Genomic DNA, 16,600 nt, shown 5'->3' with positions numbered 1-16,600 from the left:
AGGAATACATTTAAAAGGAAGTCTTTTTTTCCCCTGCATGAAAGTTCATATTCAAATACTACTAAGATATTGAAGTGGCAGTTGACACACCAAAATAACTCTTGCTTTTTCCCCAAATATGAACTAACAGTTCGTAAGAAAAATAAAGCACAAATATTATTTATTTTCCCCCCAGATCATGACTTCATTACATGCATAATAAAGTCTCACTGTTTTCAAAGTTAAAACATTTACTTTGCCCTAAGTTGAATTTGAATATTAACATTTCCTACCCTATAGTTCTGGCACATACCGCAATTTTAAGCCAATTGACACAAACAGCAGTAAGAAACTGTTATTAAGAGTGATATAATAGAAATGTGAAACAAACTAACAAAAAAAACCCCTTCACCACAGAATTTAAAAAAAAAAAATGTTCTAATTTATCACAAGCAATCCTTTTTTCTACCCACTCTTCAAGATGGAGCTTTGTATATTGCAGGAAAGCACAGAAAGCAGATTCCATTACAGGTCTACTACTGCAGACAGGAGAACAATAACTTCCAAAAACCATTTAGGAAACAAGGAAACGTCTTTCAAAGACACTTGCTTCTCTTGCTCTTGTGGTAGCTTTCTAAAATCTCTGCACCCTAGTTACACCTTATTTCCTATAATCTATCAAATCAAGAAGAGCAAAACAGGAAGAGGAGCTCATCAGAAAAAGGAACCTTAAAAGGAGACTTTTACAAAAAAGTGTAGAAACCAATGCCTTATTTATTCAAATGAAGATATTTTAAATACAAAAATTAACTGCAGCAAGAACTACTATCCCACATACCCTCTAATCAAGCCTAATCTTATAGGGAAGAATCAGAATCAGAACAGTAACACAGACTGAATCTGAACTTGCTCAGTGCAAAATTGTCATTCCCTATAACTGCACACATAACTGTAGCCCATTTCAAAAGAAAAACAAACAGGATTTTGGGAGGGGTTGGGGGAGGCAGGACAAGTTTCCAACAAATGAAAATTCACGTATCAAAGTGCACAAAACAAGAACAACTGTCTTCCTTTTAAGACTGAGCCTTTTAAAAAACAACTCTGCTGACAACCTCTAAACAGATATCAAGAAGTCACCTCTGTTCCAAAGATAACTCTGAAAAACTGGGAATATATGAAAACAAATTAGTAGAATGCTTTTAAACTACAGGTTATAACAATGATGGTGCTTTATTATCAGAATCATGCTCTCAATTTACATGCCATAGAATTTCAGAGTTCTACTTTCACGCCTACTTATATGACTGCTTTAGTAACTCTCTCCTTTCTTTTATCAAATAAACCATTAGTCTACTAATGGCTATTAAACTTTCAAGCAACCAGTCAGCAGAAAAAAACCCAAAATTCTACAAAAAACAAATTAAACCTCAAACTACTAACTGCCTATAGACAGAAGGATGTAGAGAGACACATTTTACCCCCCACTCCGATTCTTTTCTTCAAAGCCCTCGCACAACGATGGAGACAAGTGGCAGGATTCTAATCTGACTAGTATTGGCAGCAGTTAACTCTTAGGAGAAAAATCTCACAATTTTAGGATTTTACAGTAAACCAAAGTAATCAGTTGTGTGTTTTTTAAATGACACATCATTTTACAATGTTACATTGTCAATTCTTTTCAGAAATAGAAGCCTCCCAGTAAAATTTTTAAAAAGTGTATTATAAAAAGACTTTTTTAGTGTTTATTCCACAACTCCAGCTTTAATCATTTAGTCATGATAACATGATATTAAAGACACCACGATTCCACATACCAGAATCATCCAGGACAGCAATGGCTTGCTCTGCTTTATGCTGCAAAGCAAGAAGAGCTGCCTGTCTCCCTTGAAGAGCCTTCAACTGCTCCTGCTGTTGTAGCATCCTTTTCAATAAATCATGCTGCTTTTTCAAGTTCTCCAACTCCTCTTTCGCTTCCTGTTGAGGATCTCTGGCCTGGAAATAGAGAGGAACATTACCATAACCACGACAATTTATTTGTTGAGTAAGAGCAATAGAAGTGTCAAAACAAGCACGACTTGCATAGGAATAAACAGCCAGTTTGTGTAAAAAGGTGAAAATTAAACAGCTTCACCTTTTCAGTAGTCCTTTATCTTTAAAAAATTTTAGACATCCGATTGGGAGAAGCATGTATCACCAAGACACGCTTATCACTCCTGGGGGTTTAAGTTTTCTTTAGAAATCCAGTCAGCTGACCTAATGTCCCAAAGACATCCTTCTGACTTTTAAATCATATAAGAGGGTGTTAACCTCTAAGACTGGTAAAGGTAAGCAAGATAAGACATTGTACCATGGAACTACATAAAAGATCTCAATTGATTCACTGGCCTAAAATCTCTAAATTTTCAGCAGAATGTTTTAGGCAGTTACTCTTCTCTAACCTATGTGTTTAGCTTTGTATGCTGTATTTATAGCATTGATGCTAGAACAGACCAGATTTATGTAAACCAATTGCAAACCAAAAACTTGCACAGAATCCCCTCTGTGTTACATTTTCAAACACACAGAAAACAGATCTGAAACAATGGAAGCACGCTGAGCAGTTAAAATACACTAGAACTCAAGTTATTTTCCTCATCCTATCCTAATTAAGAGCTGAAGATTTGCATCAAAACTGTTACTCAAGGATTGCCAGCCAATGGAGTATTTTAATTAACTATTTTAATAATGAGGCATCCAGTTAAGATCCTGATCCTGTTTGAAGCTGGATTATTGCACTATGCAGATGAAATCATGGAAAAAATTGCCTCCTTTTTATTAGCAGCCAACAAGTATCTAAGAACACTACTAACTTAAAAGCATCTTCTACCCACATAGTGCTAATTCCTGAAGCAGAAAATTCAGTTCAAATATTCTGCATCAAATAGAATATTCCTGCAGAATAAGAGCAGGCATTTTATTAACTAGTTCTGGGTATCAAGGAATGCTGAATTTTCCAGAGAAAACAGAAAAATACCAGAACTCTAAACTTCTGCAAGTATCACTAAAAGATGCACTGCAACTGGCACTGATCATTTCTGTTAAACTTTATCTTTTATACAGAAAGCAGAGACAAAATAGATCACACAATGAAATCAGCAGGAAGGAACAAGAGGAAGAAAGGGAAAAAGGGTATGTGTCTCAGCCTCACTCCCCTACTAAATAATCCAAGTTTTATCTAAAGTATCAGATTTGCTTAAGTTCATTAAAATCGTGTAACAAATTTTTCAAACTTAGTTCCAACCTTGGACTAGTAAGCTTGATAAAACTTTTAAGCCTTTTATTTTAGGGGAAAAAAGTAAACTTAAGACTTTTTTTAATTAAATCAGAGCAAAGGAAAAGCCATAGAAAAGTTGGTAACAAGTAACAAAACAAGTTTTAGACTCCATGCTCCTTCAGTCTTCCCCCTTCCAACCAAATATTTATATAAACAGCTATACAAAAACATTTGTGGAACAAGGCTACTACTCTCTAATTTATTTTCTCTACATGGTATTAGCTTAAATTTGCATCAGCAGACTATTGGCATAACCACAAAAAGTGTCTGAAAGTCACATTTATAATATGTTTTCCCAAAAAAAGGAACAACAAAACCGGAAGGATCATCTACATAAAATCACAGCACCTGCTGTACAGAGTTACATCCATGTTAACTGTCAGTGTTAACAATTTTCTGTCAATGCTAACCATTAGGAAGAAAAAGTTGTCAAACATCTCTATTTAGAATAAAAAAACTCTAGGCAATGAAAAGACAGCTGGATACACATAAGCAGTCCAGTGAGAACATTTACTGTAAGTAACAAATACATTTAAAGCAATTAATAAAGGAGATAAGGGGAGAGGGAAGACTAGCCTGTATAAACCCTATTTGAGGTTAAAATAACATTGTGAAGTATACCTTTGAAAGCAATCCATGTTCCTGGCTATTAATCCCACAGGGCCAGATTTCCCTGTCATTCAGAGCAGCTCTGTCACTTTTCCCTTTAGGGCTTGTTGTAACATCAATGTCTGTAACCTGTTCCTGTGAAGCTGAATTCCCTAGTTTGTCCTCAATGCGGGGCCGAATGCTCAAGCTAAAAGATACCTCCTTCATTAAATCGTTTAGTATGTTAGATTTTGAAAATATGCTCCAACTTAGCATGCATTTTTTAGTTACAAACCTACTGCTTTATCTTGTCAAATAATGAAAACTAATATCAAATAAGAACTACTAAAGGGTGAAAACATTTTTAGTCATTCTTAGAATCTGCATAAGGCTCCATATAGCAATCAATGTTCTATGACCAGAAGTATGCACTCTACACGTAACATACTCAAGCTGCATGTAAAGAGAATTTAGATCCAAAACGAAGAGCCAAACAAAAACCAAACTGCATTTTGCAAATATGAAGAAAAACGCAAGTTTACATGATTTCTTCTCAGAAAATGTACTGGTCTTTTTCTGCATTTTCCAATTTATTTTTTTTAAGTTAAAAGTGCATCTTCCACGTGTATAATTTTATTTCTTTAAAGGGATAGAAAGAGTTCTTATAAAGCCAAAAATAATTACAAAAGCTTCTTAATGTTTTAACAGTTTTAATTCCAAGCACATAAATTCTCCTCATCCACAGAACATTCTCTGTACTAACTGGCCAAAGAGAGCACCTGCTCTATACTACTTTTTCTCAGTATAATAGTAAAGGAAGAAGCAAAACTTAAGTTATTAAAATGCTTTTGTATCTACTACAAGAAATATTTACCCCGATAAAAAAAAAGCTTTTAAAAATAGGAAGACTGACTGTTTATCTCAGCACTAAATTCACAACAGATTTTTTAAAAAGTGCCCATCTTGCCAAAAAATGAGAGAAACTTCTGTCCTAGGTCAATACTTCTATCATATCACTAGAAAGATACTTGGACAATGGCCCACTAACGACTCATTTCTAACCCTCTCCTGATCCAAAATCAGGCAATTTTCCCTAGTAACAGAAACAAACTTATAGATGAAAAATTGCATAGAAAAATATTCTTTCCTACATCAAGCCAGTGAATGCTCTGCCAAAGTACAAATTTAACCCTTCACTGTACTTTGAAGAATAAAGATTTTTAAAAAAACCTTCATTTTTTAATTAAAAAGAAAAAAAATCCTTATAATTTTGCTGTGACAGTCATTACTTTTTTTTCCCCATATTAAAAAAAAATTAAATCAACACATGCACAAACACCTCCTGAACAGAGTGCTTTGGATTTACCATTTTTTAACTGAACTGCAGATTATGACACTACCATAACCATGACAAAACCAAAATAAAGCCTTCATTTCTAGCACCTTAATTACTAAAAGGCAGCTTACCGTGGTATCTGAAGCCTCAGACTGCACATCAATGTTTAGCGATGTGCTCTCACCTACAGAACCAGATCCCACAGCTGAATCTATAGTCCGAACATCATCCTCCTCATTTTCTCTAGCCTGAAACATTTCATTGGCATAAATCAAAAGCTATATAAGGGGGCAGTAAAAATGAGTTATGGAAGGTACTGCATACCAAAACCAACACCCCCAGTGCCACCATCAAAACATCAATGGTCAACTCCGAAAAAAAGCTTACAATGCAGAAACAGATACATTATGTTCTCAAACTTACAAGTATCTTTTGCAAAAATTTCAGATAGGATTTCTCCTGCTCTTTAAGGTCATCTATAAGGTGCGATAAACGCTCAACATTGGCCGATCTTTCATTTTTCTCTACAAGATCATCCCGCATGGAGCTGGCCTTAGCAATATAGTCGCGAATTTGAACTAGTCTGCTCACAATCTGTAAAGACACTGAAGTTACTGAATGCATTCAGCTACAGCTTCAACGTATTTAATACACAAGACATGGTGATAGCAATAGCAAAGGAGTAATTAAAGGGGGAGACACACTAACACTTTCAATCCTGCAAGCACACTTCCGAAAGCAGTTAAAAGTCAACAGCGTTTATAAGGATAGATTTACGCACGTGAGAAGTTGCAAGGCTGAAGCACAGGGCTTCTAGTCAACATAGGCCAAAACAGAAATGAGCTCATCAGCATAGGAAAATATTGAACTGTGAGAGTACTTTCTGGAACCTTATTAAAGGGAGCCAACCTCTAAGATGAAAATTAATACCGCTACTGTTACTAATAAGTGGATTTCTAAAGAACAATAGATGATTAAGTTCGCTTTCACATTCTCTTCAAGCTGCCTTTCAGAACAGTAGGAAGTATTTCCAATAAAGATTTATAGTTTTAAGAAATTTAGAAAGATGCACTGAAAATTAAGAGAGACATATATATACCAACATTCTGTAGACCCTATAGGCCATGTAAATACCTGGCTACTATCCATCATTTGTTCTCCTCTTCCATCTTCTTGAGTAGAGACTTGACAATTTTGCAAGAAATCCTTGCTCAGAGCAGCTCCAAACAACTCTTTACACTGCGCTGAAACCCCACTTTCCTTTTTCTGGGAACCTGAGGCAGGATCTTTGCTTTTGTTAGTGTTAATCTGCATTGATAGGAAGTTGAATGGTTTTTTGCTTTCATTAAGTTGACGTTTGTTGTTAGCAGCCGTTGCCCTGCCTTGAGAGTCACTTCCAATGCTTCTCTATATAAAAACAATATAAGAACAATCGCTTTATTATTTTCATCCAATATGTTCTCAACACTGATTAATTTCACTGGTTAAATTAATATTTCTGCAGTATTATTAGACTCATTTTAAAGTTACCTAATTAGTCACCGACCAGCCAAAAGTTAGAGAAAGACAGTGCTGGTGATTTTTGCCATATAGTTTTCAGAAAGCAAGCCCATCCTCCCAGAATAGACGAGAAGTAAAAAGGTTCTGCAGTTCCTCAGAACTTAGTTCCTCATTCTTGTTGTGGCCTCCACCTTTACCATAGTGAAAGGCATCCTACTTCTCCAGATACACTTGAGAAAGTAACAATAATAAAAAATCAACATATTCCCCTGCAGGATATACCTCATAACTTCAGCTTTCTTTAGAACCTTCTGAATAGCAACATGCTGCCATAACATACAGCTGAGGAGGAAGTCATACCCAGCCTTTATATTCTAAGTCAACACAATGAATCACACTTGAAAGAATCTTCACTACCCAAAGAAGTTAGCAACAACCTTTGGGAAAGATGAACCAGCCTCTGTTCTGAAACTGCACAAATTTATGCCTTGTTACTAAAGAATTAATCCCTCGTACTTTTCATTGTTTTGGATAAGAGAAGGATGAATGTGCCATATTCCCAAAAAAGAAGTTATGGCTCAAGAATTTGTGCCACAAAATTCTCAACGCTCTACTGAGGAGCAGTTTTTAATGATCCTTCTCTGTTTAATCCACAAGGCTAACAATGTTCAGAATCACAAACCGGCACTTTCAAGAAGAGACTTTCAAAATAAGGAAACAGATATTTTCAAGTGGCAGACAAGTACCATGAGTAAGAACTACTAATCTGAGGACACAGGAATTTGTTAATGGCTGAGACTAAGAGAGTGAAGACAGCTAGCATACTCTTAACCACAGGAAAGCCATGGTCCCAGACTTTCCCTAATTTTTTCAAGTTCAAAACCAGAATTTTGATTTGGCTCTCACGGTGCCTATAAGACCTTTTTTTTACCTTAATCACTTATGAAAGGTTTTCCTCAAATGTCACATTATTAAGAGATAACTGAATAAATTCCGTAGTCACATTTTGAGCGAGAGCTAGTATTCACACAAACCTGATCCAGATCACTGAAGTTTATTCTTTGTTTAAGCCTTTCTAGTTCAGCCTGCTCTGGAACAGACATCTGGGTCATGTACCGAGCATGAGGAAAACTATGAGGAGTTCTGGTCTTCCGTCGTCCCATTCCAGGTGAGGATTCTGGAGATATATCATTAGTAAGCCTTGTTTCAGCTTCTCCACTAAGCTTTTTCTTGTTTTTTTCTGAAGATCTGTTTGCTTTCTTCTGTTGACTTCCCCAGTCCTTAAGGGCAAGGACAGAGAAGAAAAAAAGTCGTATTTGTTATACACACAGACAAAAAGTAAATTATTTCATTCAGTGATGTAGAGTTTACTTCCATTTTAGAAGTAAAAATAGTAACCAATATCAAAATACGTTTTCTAGAGCAAATGTCACTTCACAAATAAAATTTTCTCCACTGCATAATTAAAAATAGCTTGTCGGGAAATCTGAAATTAATTTTATCCTAAAATGCATGAAATTAATTTCAAATGAAGCTAAAATCGTATTTTTCTTCTTTGCTGAGGACTTTCACTTCAGGAGCTTAGAACTTTCTAAGTTACAGTTTTCGCTTTCATGACACCTACAACACTTTTGTGTCCAGCTACTTTATTTACCCAAAACCCTTGCCATAAATACTCTACAGACTTCACAACCTCTGAATTACACTCATTGTTTGCTTACATCTACCTCTGTTTTTGCAGATATTTACCTCAGAGCTGTACTGACAAGGCTTAGGGGTTTGCATTGTTACCTGCCACTAACAGAATCTACCTGGTAATTCTAATGTACAGCATCAAACGGCAAGAGCAAGACAAGAACAATGATACCGTGTTGTTCAGCCGGTCATCAAGGCTCTCATTGCTCCAGCTGGGCAAGTCCTGATCATTCATGCCTTCTTCAAAGGGACCACCTCCTGTTGCCATGGCAAGCGATCAATAAAAACAATCTAAAAGAAACAATCTAAAAAAAATGTGCAGTATAAAAAATCAGCTTACATAAAATATTTTAAAGATTCATAACTACATATTAATTATAAAATGCTGTTTTAGGAAACTGAACTCCCCATTTACTAAACCGTGTTACTAGAAATGTATCAATGAGAAGAACACAGAAACTGGCATTAAAAAATAAACAAGAAATAGTTGTGGGTTTGGACGTTTTTTACCTTTGTTTTTTTAATCTCTGTTCTACAAAAGAAACTTTTTTTTTTGGGAGGCTCTCAACTGTCCTCACTTTAAAACAAACAGTACAGTGCTCAGAAAGATTGCTTTGTAATTCATAAGGCCTACACTTTCAAGTCCAGGGTGATGTCTATTTGATACAATGAGAGACCTAGTACGTCAAACTTTCACATTCCTTTTGACACTGATGTGTTAAAATGTGTGACATTTTAACAGTGTGTGACAGTACTCTGTGACAACAGAGTACTGAATGGCACATTCGATAAAATATGAGGAAAACAGACATCAGTAAAAGGATTTTTACTTTCTTTACCACACATTAAGCTCTTTAAGCAGTCAATGCTGTGACACATTATGCTTTCTACCAAAATCAAACAAAATAATGTGGATTTCCTAGAGCTTTGCTGCTCTTTAACAGTGTCATTCTGTGCAGTATGAAGCAACCTAAATGTAAAGTTTTCATTTTCGCTTCTAGTTTTGACATTAGAAATAAAAAAAGTCGTTAAACTTGAAAGATCAGGAAAAAGTATTCCTTTATGGTAATAAAATTAGATTAGCCTGTTCAAAAAGGTGAAGAATACACAACTAGATACACTAAGTGCTGCTAGTACAATTCCACTGCACAAAGCTACAAACTTTACCTATGAAGTACTGTCACAGATGCAGAAGAAAAACAGTCTTGCAGAGATTTAATTTTTCCAGCTCGTTTTCACTGCTGTGTTAGGGTATGAGCCAAGCTTTATTTTTATCTGAAAAAAAACAAAATCAAAAAGGACAACTTACTTCTCAAAATTTTGCTGCAGCCTATCTACTCTTAATTTTCACAGAGTGCAGGTGATGAAATCATCTGAAACTCAAGATTAAGAAGTATCTAAGAAGTTCGTTGGGTTTTTTTAATATCAGTTCTAGAAAGGAAAACAGATTAATCCTGAACTAAGTCTAAAAGCTGTACTAATACACCTATCTTGCTTAGGTAAAGGATTCAATCAAAATCACACAACACAGCCCTCTCAGCAGGCACACCTGCACAAGGCAGTATTTCTGCACAAACACAGCCTATTACTAAACCATAAAGGAAATGGGATCTACCAGGTGTGCTCATTATATCATAACCACATCTCCACTCACATTAACAGTTAGGAGTAACTCAGCTTCTGTCTCTCACAAGCAGAATCATAACACAGGTACAACCCAGTGCCTGCTACTTTGGGAACTTTGCCCTACTGTGCCGGCACATTAATTCATACTCCCTTCTTCGTCCCGTAAACAAATGCATAGTTACCAGTTTAAAACTTTTATGTTTTAAAGAACTTTCCTCAGCTACAGATAAACTGTTCAGCTTTGCAAATCTGTGAGACCCAACATCTCAACAGACACTGTATCCTGACCTATGTCACTAAGCATAATGAGGAAGATTAGAGGCCATCTGGGTTTACAGTCCAATTCAGTAAGCTGTTTCCTCATCATCATGTTATGTAATTCTACTAAAACTATCACAAAAGTAGTTTTTCCCTACCTTCCACTGTAAAAAGAGGTGGCAGTACTCATGTTTACATAACACAAGTAACCACTCACATTTATTTCTTTTAAAACTTTCACAAAAGCTGCCCCCACCTATTTTTGCTGTAGAAGTCTCTCATTACCTCTGAAGTAAGTTCACTGCCTCACATGGAATATTCTGAATAATACTCTCAAACAAGGAGTCTAAGTATATACCAATACACCTTGATAAATACAGGTCAAAAATAACAATAACCTGATTATTTCCAGACAGTAGATTTTAAAGTGTTCTAGCAGAACTGTGGCCCTTCCAAAGAGCAAATTTTAAACTTCCATATTATGGCCTTTGATATTTCCAGATAAAGTGAATTTAAGATCCGAGAGCTCTGCTAGTATTTTATCCCTTTAACTCAGTTAAAAAACACAAAGAGGTTCAGCCAGCTTTTTTCTTAGAAATGAAACTCTCTCATCTGAAGCTGCATTTTCTTCCTCCACACATACATTTCATCAATTTGCATTTTTGTTTAGTTTTCATTTTACCAGCTATTTCCACAAGAAATCCTCTTCTAAAAGCTTTGCTACCTTACCATTACCTATTTCTGCATCCAGCAACCATTGCCAATTTCAGCTTCTTGCATATCACAGAATCTGTATAAAAGCTCTATTTGAGCATGTCAGTACTGCCTTACAACATTTACACAGACTTGTGGAAAAATAAAAAGGACTTTAAAGTAGATTTTCTACAGAAAAAATAACTTAAGATAACATGTAGGATTATAGGCAAAACATATTTTGTACATATGCATATTGCTCAGAAGAACTACTACTAAACATGCTAGCAAAACAAAGGTATGTATTTTAAAATGCTTTTTATTCTACAGCAGAGTTGTTCTTGAGACTTTTTTTCCTACAGCACTCATGTGAACTGCAAGAGCTCTTTAAAGCACCAAATCCTGCACAGAGACAACTTCTGAAAATAAAGAAATTAATCGGAAAACAAAAAGTCACAAAAAGCCATGACAGCACCATAAAGGCTAAAAGTGGGACTAAACATTTCTTTTTAATTTTAGTTTTTTAAGACGTGCGCTCCTCATTGGGCATTAACCCATTAAATGCCAACCACACAGTACCATCGCACAGGTGCAGTCAACAGAGCAAGTCCCCGACTGTCGCACCTCTCACAATCCGCACACTCACACACCCGGACCGGGGGCGGCGTGCCCGGGGATTTCCAGCGCCGGAGCCTTCCAGCAGGCTCTGTCGTCCCGACCTGCTCCGATCTCCCGGCGGGCCCCGAGCCCACGCCCGACGGGTCCTGTCGCCGCCAGCGGGGCCGGCGGAGCGAGCGCTGCCCCGGCGGCTGTGCCGGCCGAGCCGCTGCCTGAGGCGGGCGAGGCGCTCCCGGCCCGGGGGCGGCGAGGGCAGACCCCGCTCCCTCGCGGCGCCAAAGCCGGCACCGCGGGGCGGGTGTGTGGGCGGGCTCTGCCCAAGGCGCCTCCGCTGGCCTGGACGCGGCGGCGTCTCCTTGGAGAGCGGGTAACGCGCCCTGCCCTGGCGGGGGCCGCGGCCCGAACAACGCGCCGGCACCGCACAGCTTCCCCTTACCCTGGACCTGTCCCCGGGCCCAATGCCCACTCCCCACCGCCCGCACCCGCGGGCCGGGCCGGGCCGCTCTGCCCCGCCGCCCCGGCGCGGCCCCCGCTGCCACACGGGGAAGGGGCAGCTCGGGGGGTGGGAGAGGGTGGCTCACCCCGCGCCGAGCGGGTCACCCGGCCTGGCTTCTGCTCCACCGCCGGTCGCCACTCGCGTGGTCTGGGCTGCCCGGACGGGCGTTCCGCCTGCGGGCAGCGGAGGATCGGCGCGGCCTCACCTCGCCCGGCGCGGCAGGACACCGCTGGCGGAGCAGCTCACGGCGCCCCTGCCTCAGCTACCACCGCCATCTTGGCCGCCGCTCCGCCAGGACGCGGGGGGTGGTGCCTGGCGCAGGGATACACAGACAGACAGACAGACAGACAGGCAGACACACACACACAGAGACACACACACTGTTACCTGGTAACCTCCGCCCGCCGAGGCCCGTCCACGCTGCGCAGGTGCCGCCCGGCCCGGACGGCGAGACGGCTCTTCCCGCGCGCCGACCGAGGGTCCCCCGCGCAACCGCCGGGGCGGCCGGGAAGGGGCGGCCGAAACTTCAACTCCCAGCGGGCACTGCGCGAACGCGCGGCCGCCCGGCCGACGGCGGTGCCTCCTGGGAGTGGTAGTTTTCCCGCCAGGGCATCGGCCCGCCCTCGGCTGGGATGAGGGACGGCCGCCGCTGTCTTGTAGTGGGATGGGGAGAGCTGGGCGCGTTTTGCTCATAAAATAAAATAAGAGAACGACAATGAACTCTGTAAGTGCCTTTGCCTGACTGGAAGACTACCCTGAGCGTGGGCGAGGATCAGATCCTGCCCTCGTTCGGAGGAGTATCGACTAATCTGTTCCTGTCCATCTTTGGCCTCCTTCAAGAAACACGGCAGTGAGGAGGTGGAAGTCGTGGTAGTCTTGTTCTAATTTTTTTCCTTCTTTTTCTGCAGTTCCATTTTGCGTGGTTTGTGCCTTGTTTTAGGGCACTGAGTTCAAAGATCTAGGTTCTTTAAACTTTCTTTTGGGGAAAAAAATAGATAGAGGGTTCAGCACAAAAAAAAACCAGCTGTGTGTAGAAGCTGTGCTGTGCATGGTGTTTGGAAAAAGTTGTTAGAATCATGGAACCGTGGGATATCCTGAGTTTAAAGGGACCCATCAAGTCCAACTCCTAGCCCTGCACAGGACCATCCCCAAGAGTCACACTGTGTGTGCCTTCTTGAGCTCTGGCAGGTTTGGTGCTGTGACCACTTCCCTGGGGAGCCTGTTCCAGTGCCCAGCCACCCACTGGGTGAAGAATCTTTTTCTAATACCCAACCTAAATCTCCCCTGACTCAACTTCAGGCAATTCCCTCAGGTCCTGTCACTGGTCCCCAGAGATCAGTGCCTGATCTTGCACTTCACCTCAGGAGGAAGCTGCTGGTCCCTCAGGGGGCTGCAACTTGCATAACACACTCAGGACTTCTATTTCAGTAAAGCTGGTATCATCTGTATTTCTTTCATTTTAGGGGATTGTCACTTGTCAGAATGGAAAAAACCATAATTTTCAGGATTTCCATTGCACTGAGTTTCTAAAGCAGAAACATTAAATATTTACATTGGCCTCACAATTCATCCTGCTAGACAAACATTCTAATGGTACCACATGGAAATGTAGTTAGACCCCCATCTCTCCCATATTAGGATTTAGACTAATGTATTTTGCTCAAAAAAAAGACGATTCCTTTCCAATGACACATTAATCTATCTATAGTTTAGAAAAGGAACTCAATGATTGGAAAACCTGTGAAATAAAGATGTTTCGATAAAAGTACTATTGTTCTCTCCGCCAGATGCCCCCATATCAAAGGAATAGTTCTGGACAACACAGAGTATGTGAAAAAGGTGAGCATAAGACTGCCTGTCATAGCAGCATCTTTCTCCCATTTCTCCCATGACCCACATGACTGTATATCCACAACTGAAATCACTTTGGAAACAATCTACAACTTGATGGAAGCTCTCTGCGTGATGAATATATATTATTCATTTAATAATAATTGCAATATTGCAATTCTGAAGCTAATAAAGAATTTAATTTATCAGCATTTTAAAAATTATTCTAATGTCCTATTATCCTGACCTCAGGTACTGTGTCTGGATATCCAGCACAATGTTGTCAATGTTGCTTTTGGAAGATGCTTTGTCATATTACAGCGGTATTCCTCCCACGGCCCAGCAGGTGGAGGCAGAATTTAAGAGAAGATACTACCTTAATACGACTCATTATTTTTGTTGCAGTTGCTTATTCTTAAGGTATAGATCCCTCATTCATACTGTTTCCTGCATGCAAAAAAATATCTTACATAAAAAATATAATATTCTATTGAGGAAAAAAAATGAAATTCAATGACTGTAGCATGTTTCAGTATCAATGCCTTTTACTGTAGTTCCTTATATCTCATAACTGTATCTTATCACAGTATGTCATATATCAGTAATTTGTCTCTCATAGGAACTTACAGCATCATGACACCAATTCCTGCTTGACATTTACAGAATGATTTTCCTCTTCTTATTTTCTGTCCCTGTTCTGGAACTGCCTGCAAACTTGTTTGGTTGGTTGGGTTTTTTAGGTTTTTTTTTCTTAAGAAAAAAAAAGGTGCTCCAAAGAAATGAAACAGTATCAGCTCCTGAGAGCCATTTTTCAGTGGAGACAGAGACTTCGAAAAGAAACAAAAGGCATGAAAGAATCATGGATTGCACTGCAGGAAGCATTATTTCCAGTAGGTGGTTCTCCACTACTGTTGTAAAATAATGTGGGATTTGAGAATGACTGTGAGCCAAAACTCATATGGCTTAAAGAATGTCTTTTTAATTAAATAAAGAAAAATCTTTTGGGGGAAGTCCTATATCAGCACTAATGGGCCTCTAAACTGACAGTAACTAAATCTTCCTACAAAGATCTCTGTTATAAGTGCTTCCATCAGCAGACATGCTAATGAATGCATCCTCACAGAAACTGAATGGATTGAGATAGCCCAATTTAATTAGGATTGAAAGCCATGTCAGAGATGTGATGATTTTTTCCTTGCACATCTGTTGGTTTATCTTGTTAATTTTACTTTATCATTCCAAAGTGAAAGGAAAGAAAGCAAACAAAATACAGGCATGTAAGGACTGGAGACAAGAAGAAGTGAAAGATTAACCTTTTACCGAGACAGAGGACATGTAAGAAGTATCTGGAAAGAGTGATTTTTAAAGGCCCTGAAACAAAGACAGTAATTAATATAGCATTTGTTTCAAATAATTGTCCAATTTTTTCCTAATTTTATGACAAAGAGCTTTTGGTTGCAAAAGTGAAACTGGCCAAAAATGATTAGTCTATCATAATATGGCTACACAGTGACTATCAGGCCACTATACTAAAGGTATTTTTCCTTTCTTTGTGTAACATTAGAGTAACAAAGAGTTTTGAGTTGATTTATACAGGAAGATGAAGTGTCCACTTACCCTCTACGGTCTTAGAATGAGTTAAGTAGGTGTAGAGGCAGAGGCACAGGCATTTAAGACCCCAAAGCCAAGCTTTATGTTGGTGAAGGATTCACCAATTCAGTACCAGCGAACAAACCACGACAAGAAGGAAACCATTTTTGATGATCCACTCAAGCATAACAGTCATCAGAAGCAATAAAGAAAAGAAAAATAATTGGAAGATAGGTATTATCTAACCTGGTCAGACCCCAGAAGAGCACCTAAGTCTCAGCTGAAGAATGGACAGGATCCCTGTTGTAAACCTTCCCCACATCCATAGGGATGGAGAAAGTAATCATCTTGATACTGCTATTATCTCACCAATCCATAATATTTGCTGTATTATGCACTTGAGGTATTACATTCTAGTAGAATATTGATTAGGGTTGGTACAGATGGATAGCAACACTCAATTGATAAATACCAAGGAAGACAGATTAGTTGATACACCTTTCCAAAGGCAGTCCATACTTTTCACAAAGTAGAATATAGGAGAAGGATGTCTTTGAAGAGAACAAAAGGAAAACTGGGGCCAGCAGGAAGCTTCATGTGTAAGGAAAGCAGGAAGGAGAAGGCAGGATATCTGAGCTGCTCCTCTGAGTAAGGCTGAAGATTATGAACCGTGTCCTTGGTGCTCACACTGAGATCGTGAGCAGGTCACTTTGCCATGTACATTTCCTCACAACATAGCTTAATCTATGTTTGTTATGATCTTGGGGTTAATGAATAGAGGACAAACACAAGCAATGGTGTTTATTATGATTTTTTAAAAAAAATTACTCTGGGCCTTCTCCAAATCCACTTTCTATATTCTTCAAAGCACATGTGTACAGATCTGGATGTTTATTAGGTCTTTACTTCTGTGATGTGTTCCATCTATGCAGTAATGCTGTCCTTGCTTCTGCTTATTGAAAATTACGTAAAGGACTGCTTCTTTAATATTTCTAATATGAGTTTTGGGGTTTTTTCCATATTTGTTGTGGAATAAAATAATGTCTAAATATGTTAAATTTACTGATCTTATTATCTA

General features: G+C 39.1%; 2 protein-coding genes across 25 annotated transcripts in view; one reads left to right on the top strand and one right to left on the bottom strand.

Moving 5' to 3' along the window:
• PCM1 (pericentriolar material 1) overlaps positions 1-12,581 on the bottom strand; it is a 41,253-nt gene extending 28,672 nt beyond the window's left edge. For 9 of the 24 annotated variants that reach the window (XM_032685347.1, XM_032685353.1, XM_032685358.1 and 6 more), the window contains exons 1-9: positions 10,552-10,643; positions 9,579-9,686; positions 8,584-8,716; positions 7,751-7,996; positions 6,351-6,623; positions 5,640-5,810; positions 5,348-5,464; positions 3,914-4,102; positions 1,794-1,971 (exon numbers count right to left, since the gene is read on the bottom strand). In XM_032685347.1, the coding sequence (XP_032541238.1) occupies positions 1,794-1,971; positions 3,914-4,102; positions 5,348-5,464; positions 5,640-5,810; positions 6,351-6,623; positions 7,751-7,996; positions 8,584-8,679 (1,270 nt within the window). In that variant the 5' untranslated portion in view covers positions 8,680-8,716; positions 9,579-9,686; positions 10,552-10,643. The other 15 variants (XM_032685359.1, XM_032685360.1, XM_032685370.1 and 12 more) reach the window with 7 other exon arrangements.
• A 190-nt stretch (positions 12,582-12,771) lies between these two features.
• Positions 12,772-16,600, top strand: part of FGL1 (fibrinogen like 1) — a 29,461-nt gene continuing 25,632 nt past the window's right edge. The window contains exons 1-2 of the mRNA XM_032686993.1: positions 12,772-12,960; positions 13,890-13,941. The gene's annotated coding sequence lies outside the window, so the exon portion shown is untranslated. The remainder of the gene's footprint in view (positions 12,961-13,889; positions 13,942-16,600) is intronic.

This window comes from Chiroxiphia lanceolata, chromosome 4 (genome assembly GCF_009829145.1).
Source record: "Chiroxiphia lanceolata isolate bChiLan1 chromosome 4, bChiLan1.pri, whole genome shotgun sequence".
NCBI classification, from domain to species: Eukaryota; Metazoa; Chordata; class Aves; order Passeriformes; family Pipridae; genus Chiroxiphia; species Chiroxiphia lanceolata.
This window is presented reverse-complemented; position numbering and strand designations above follow the sequence as displayed.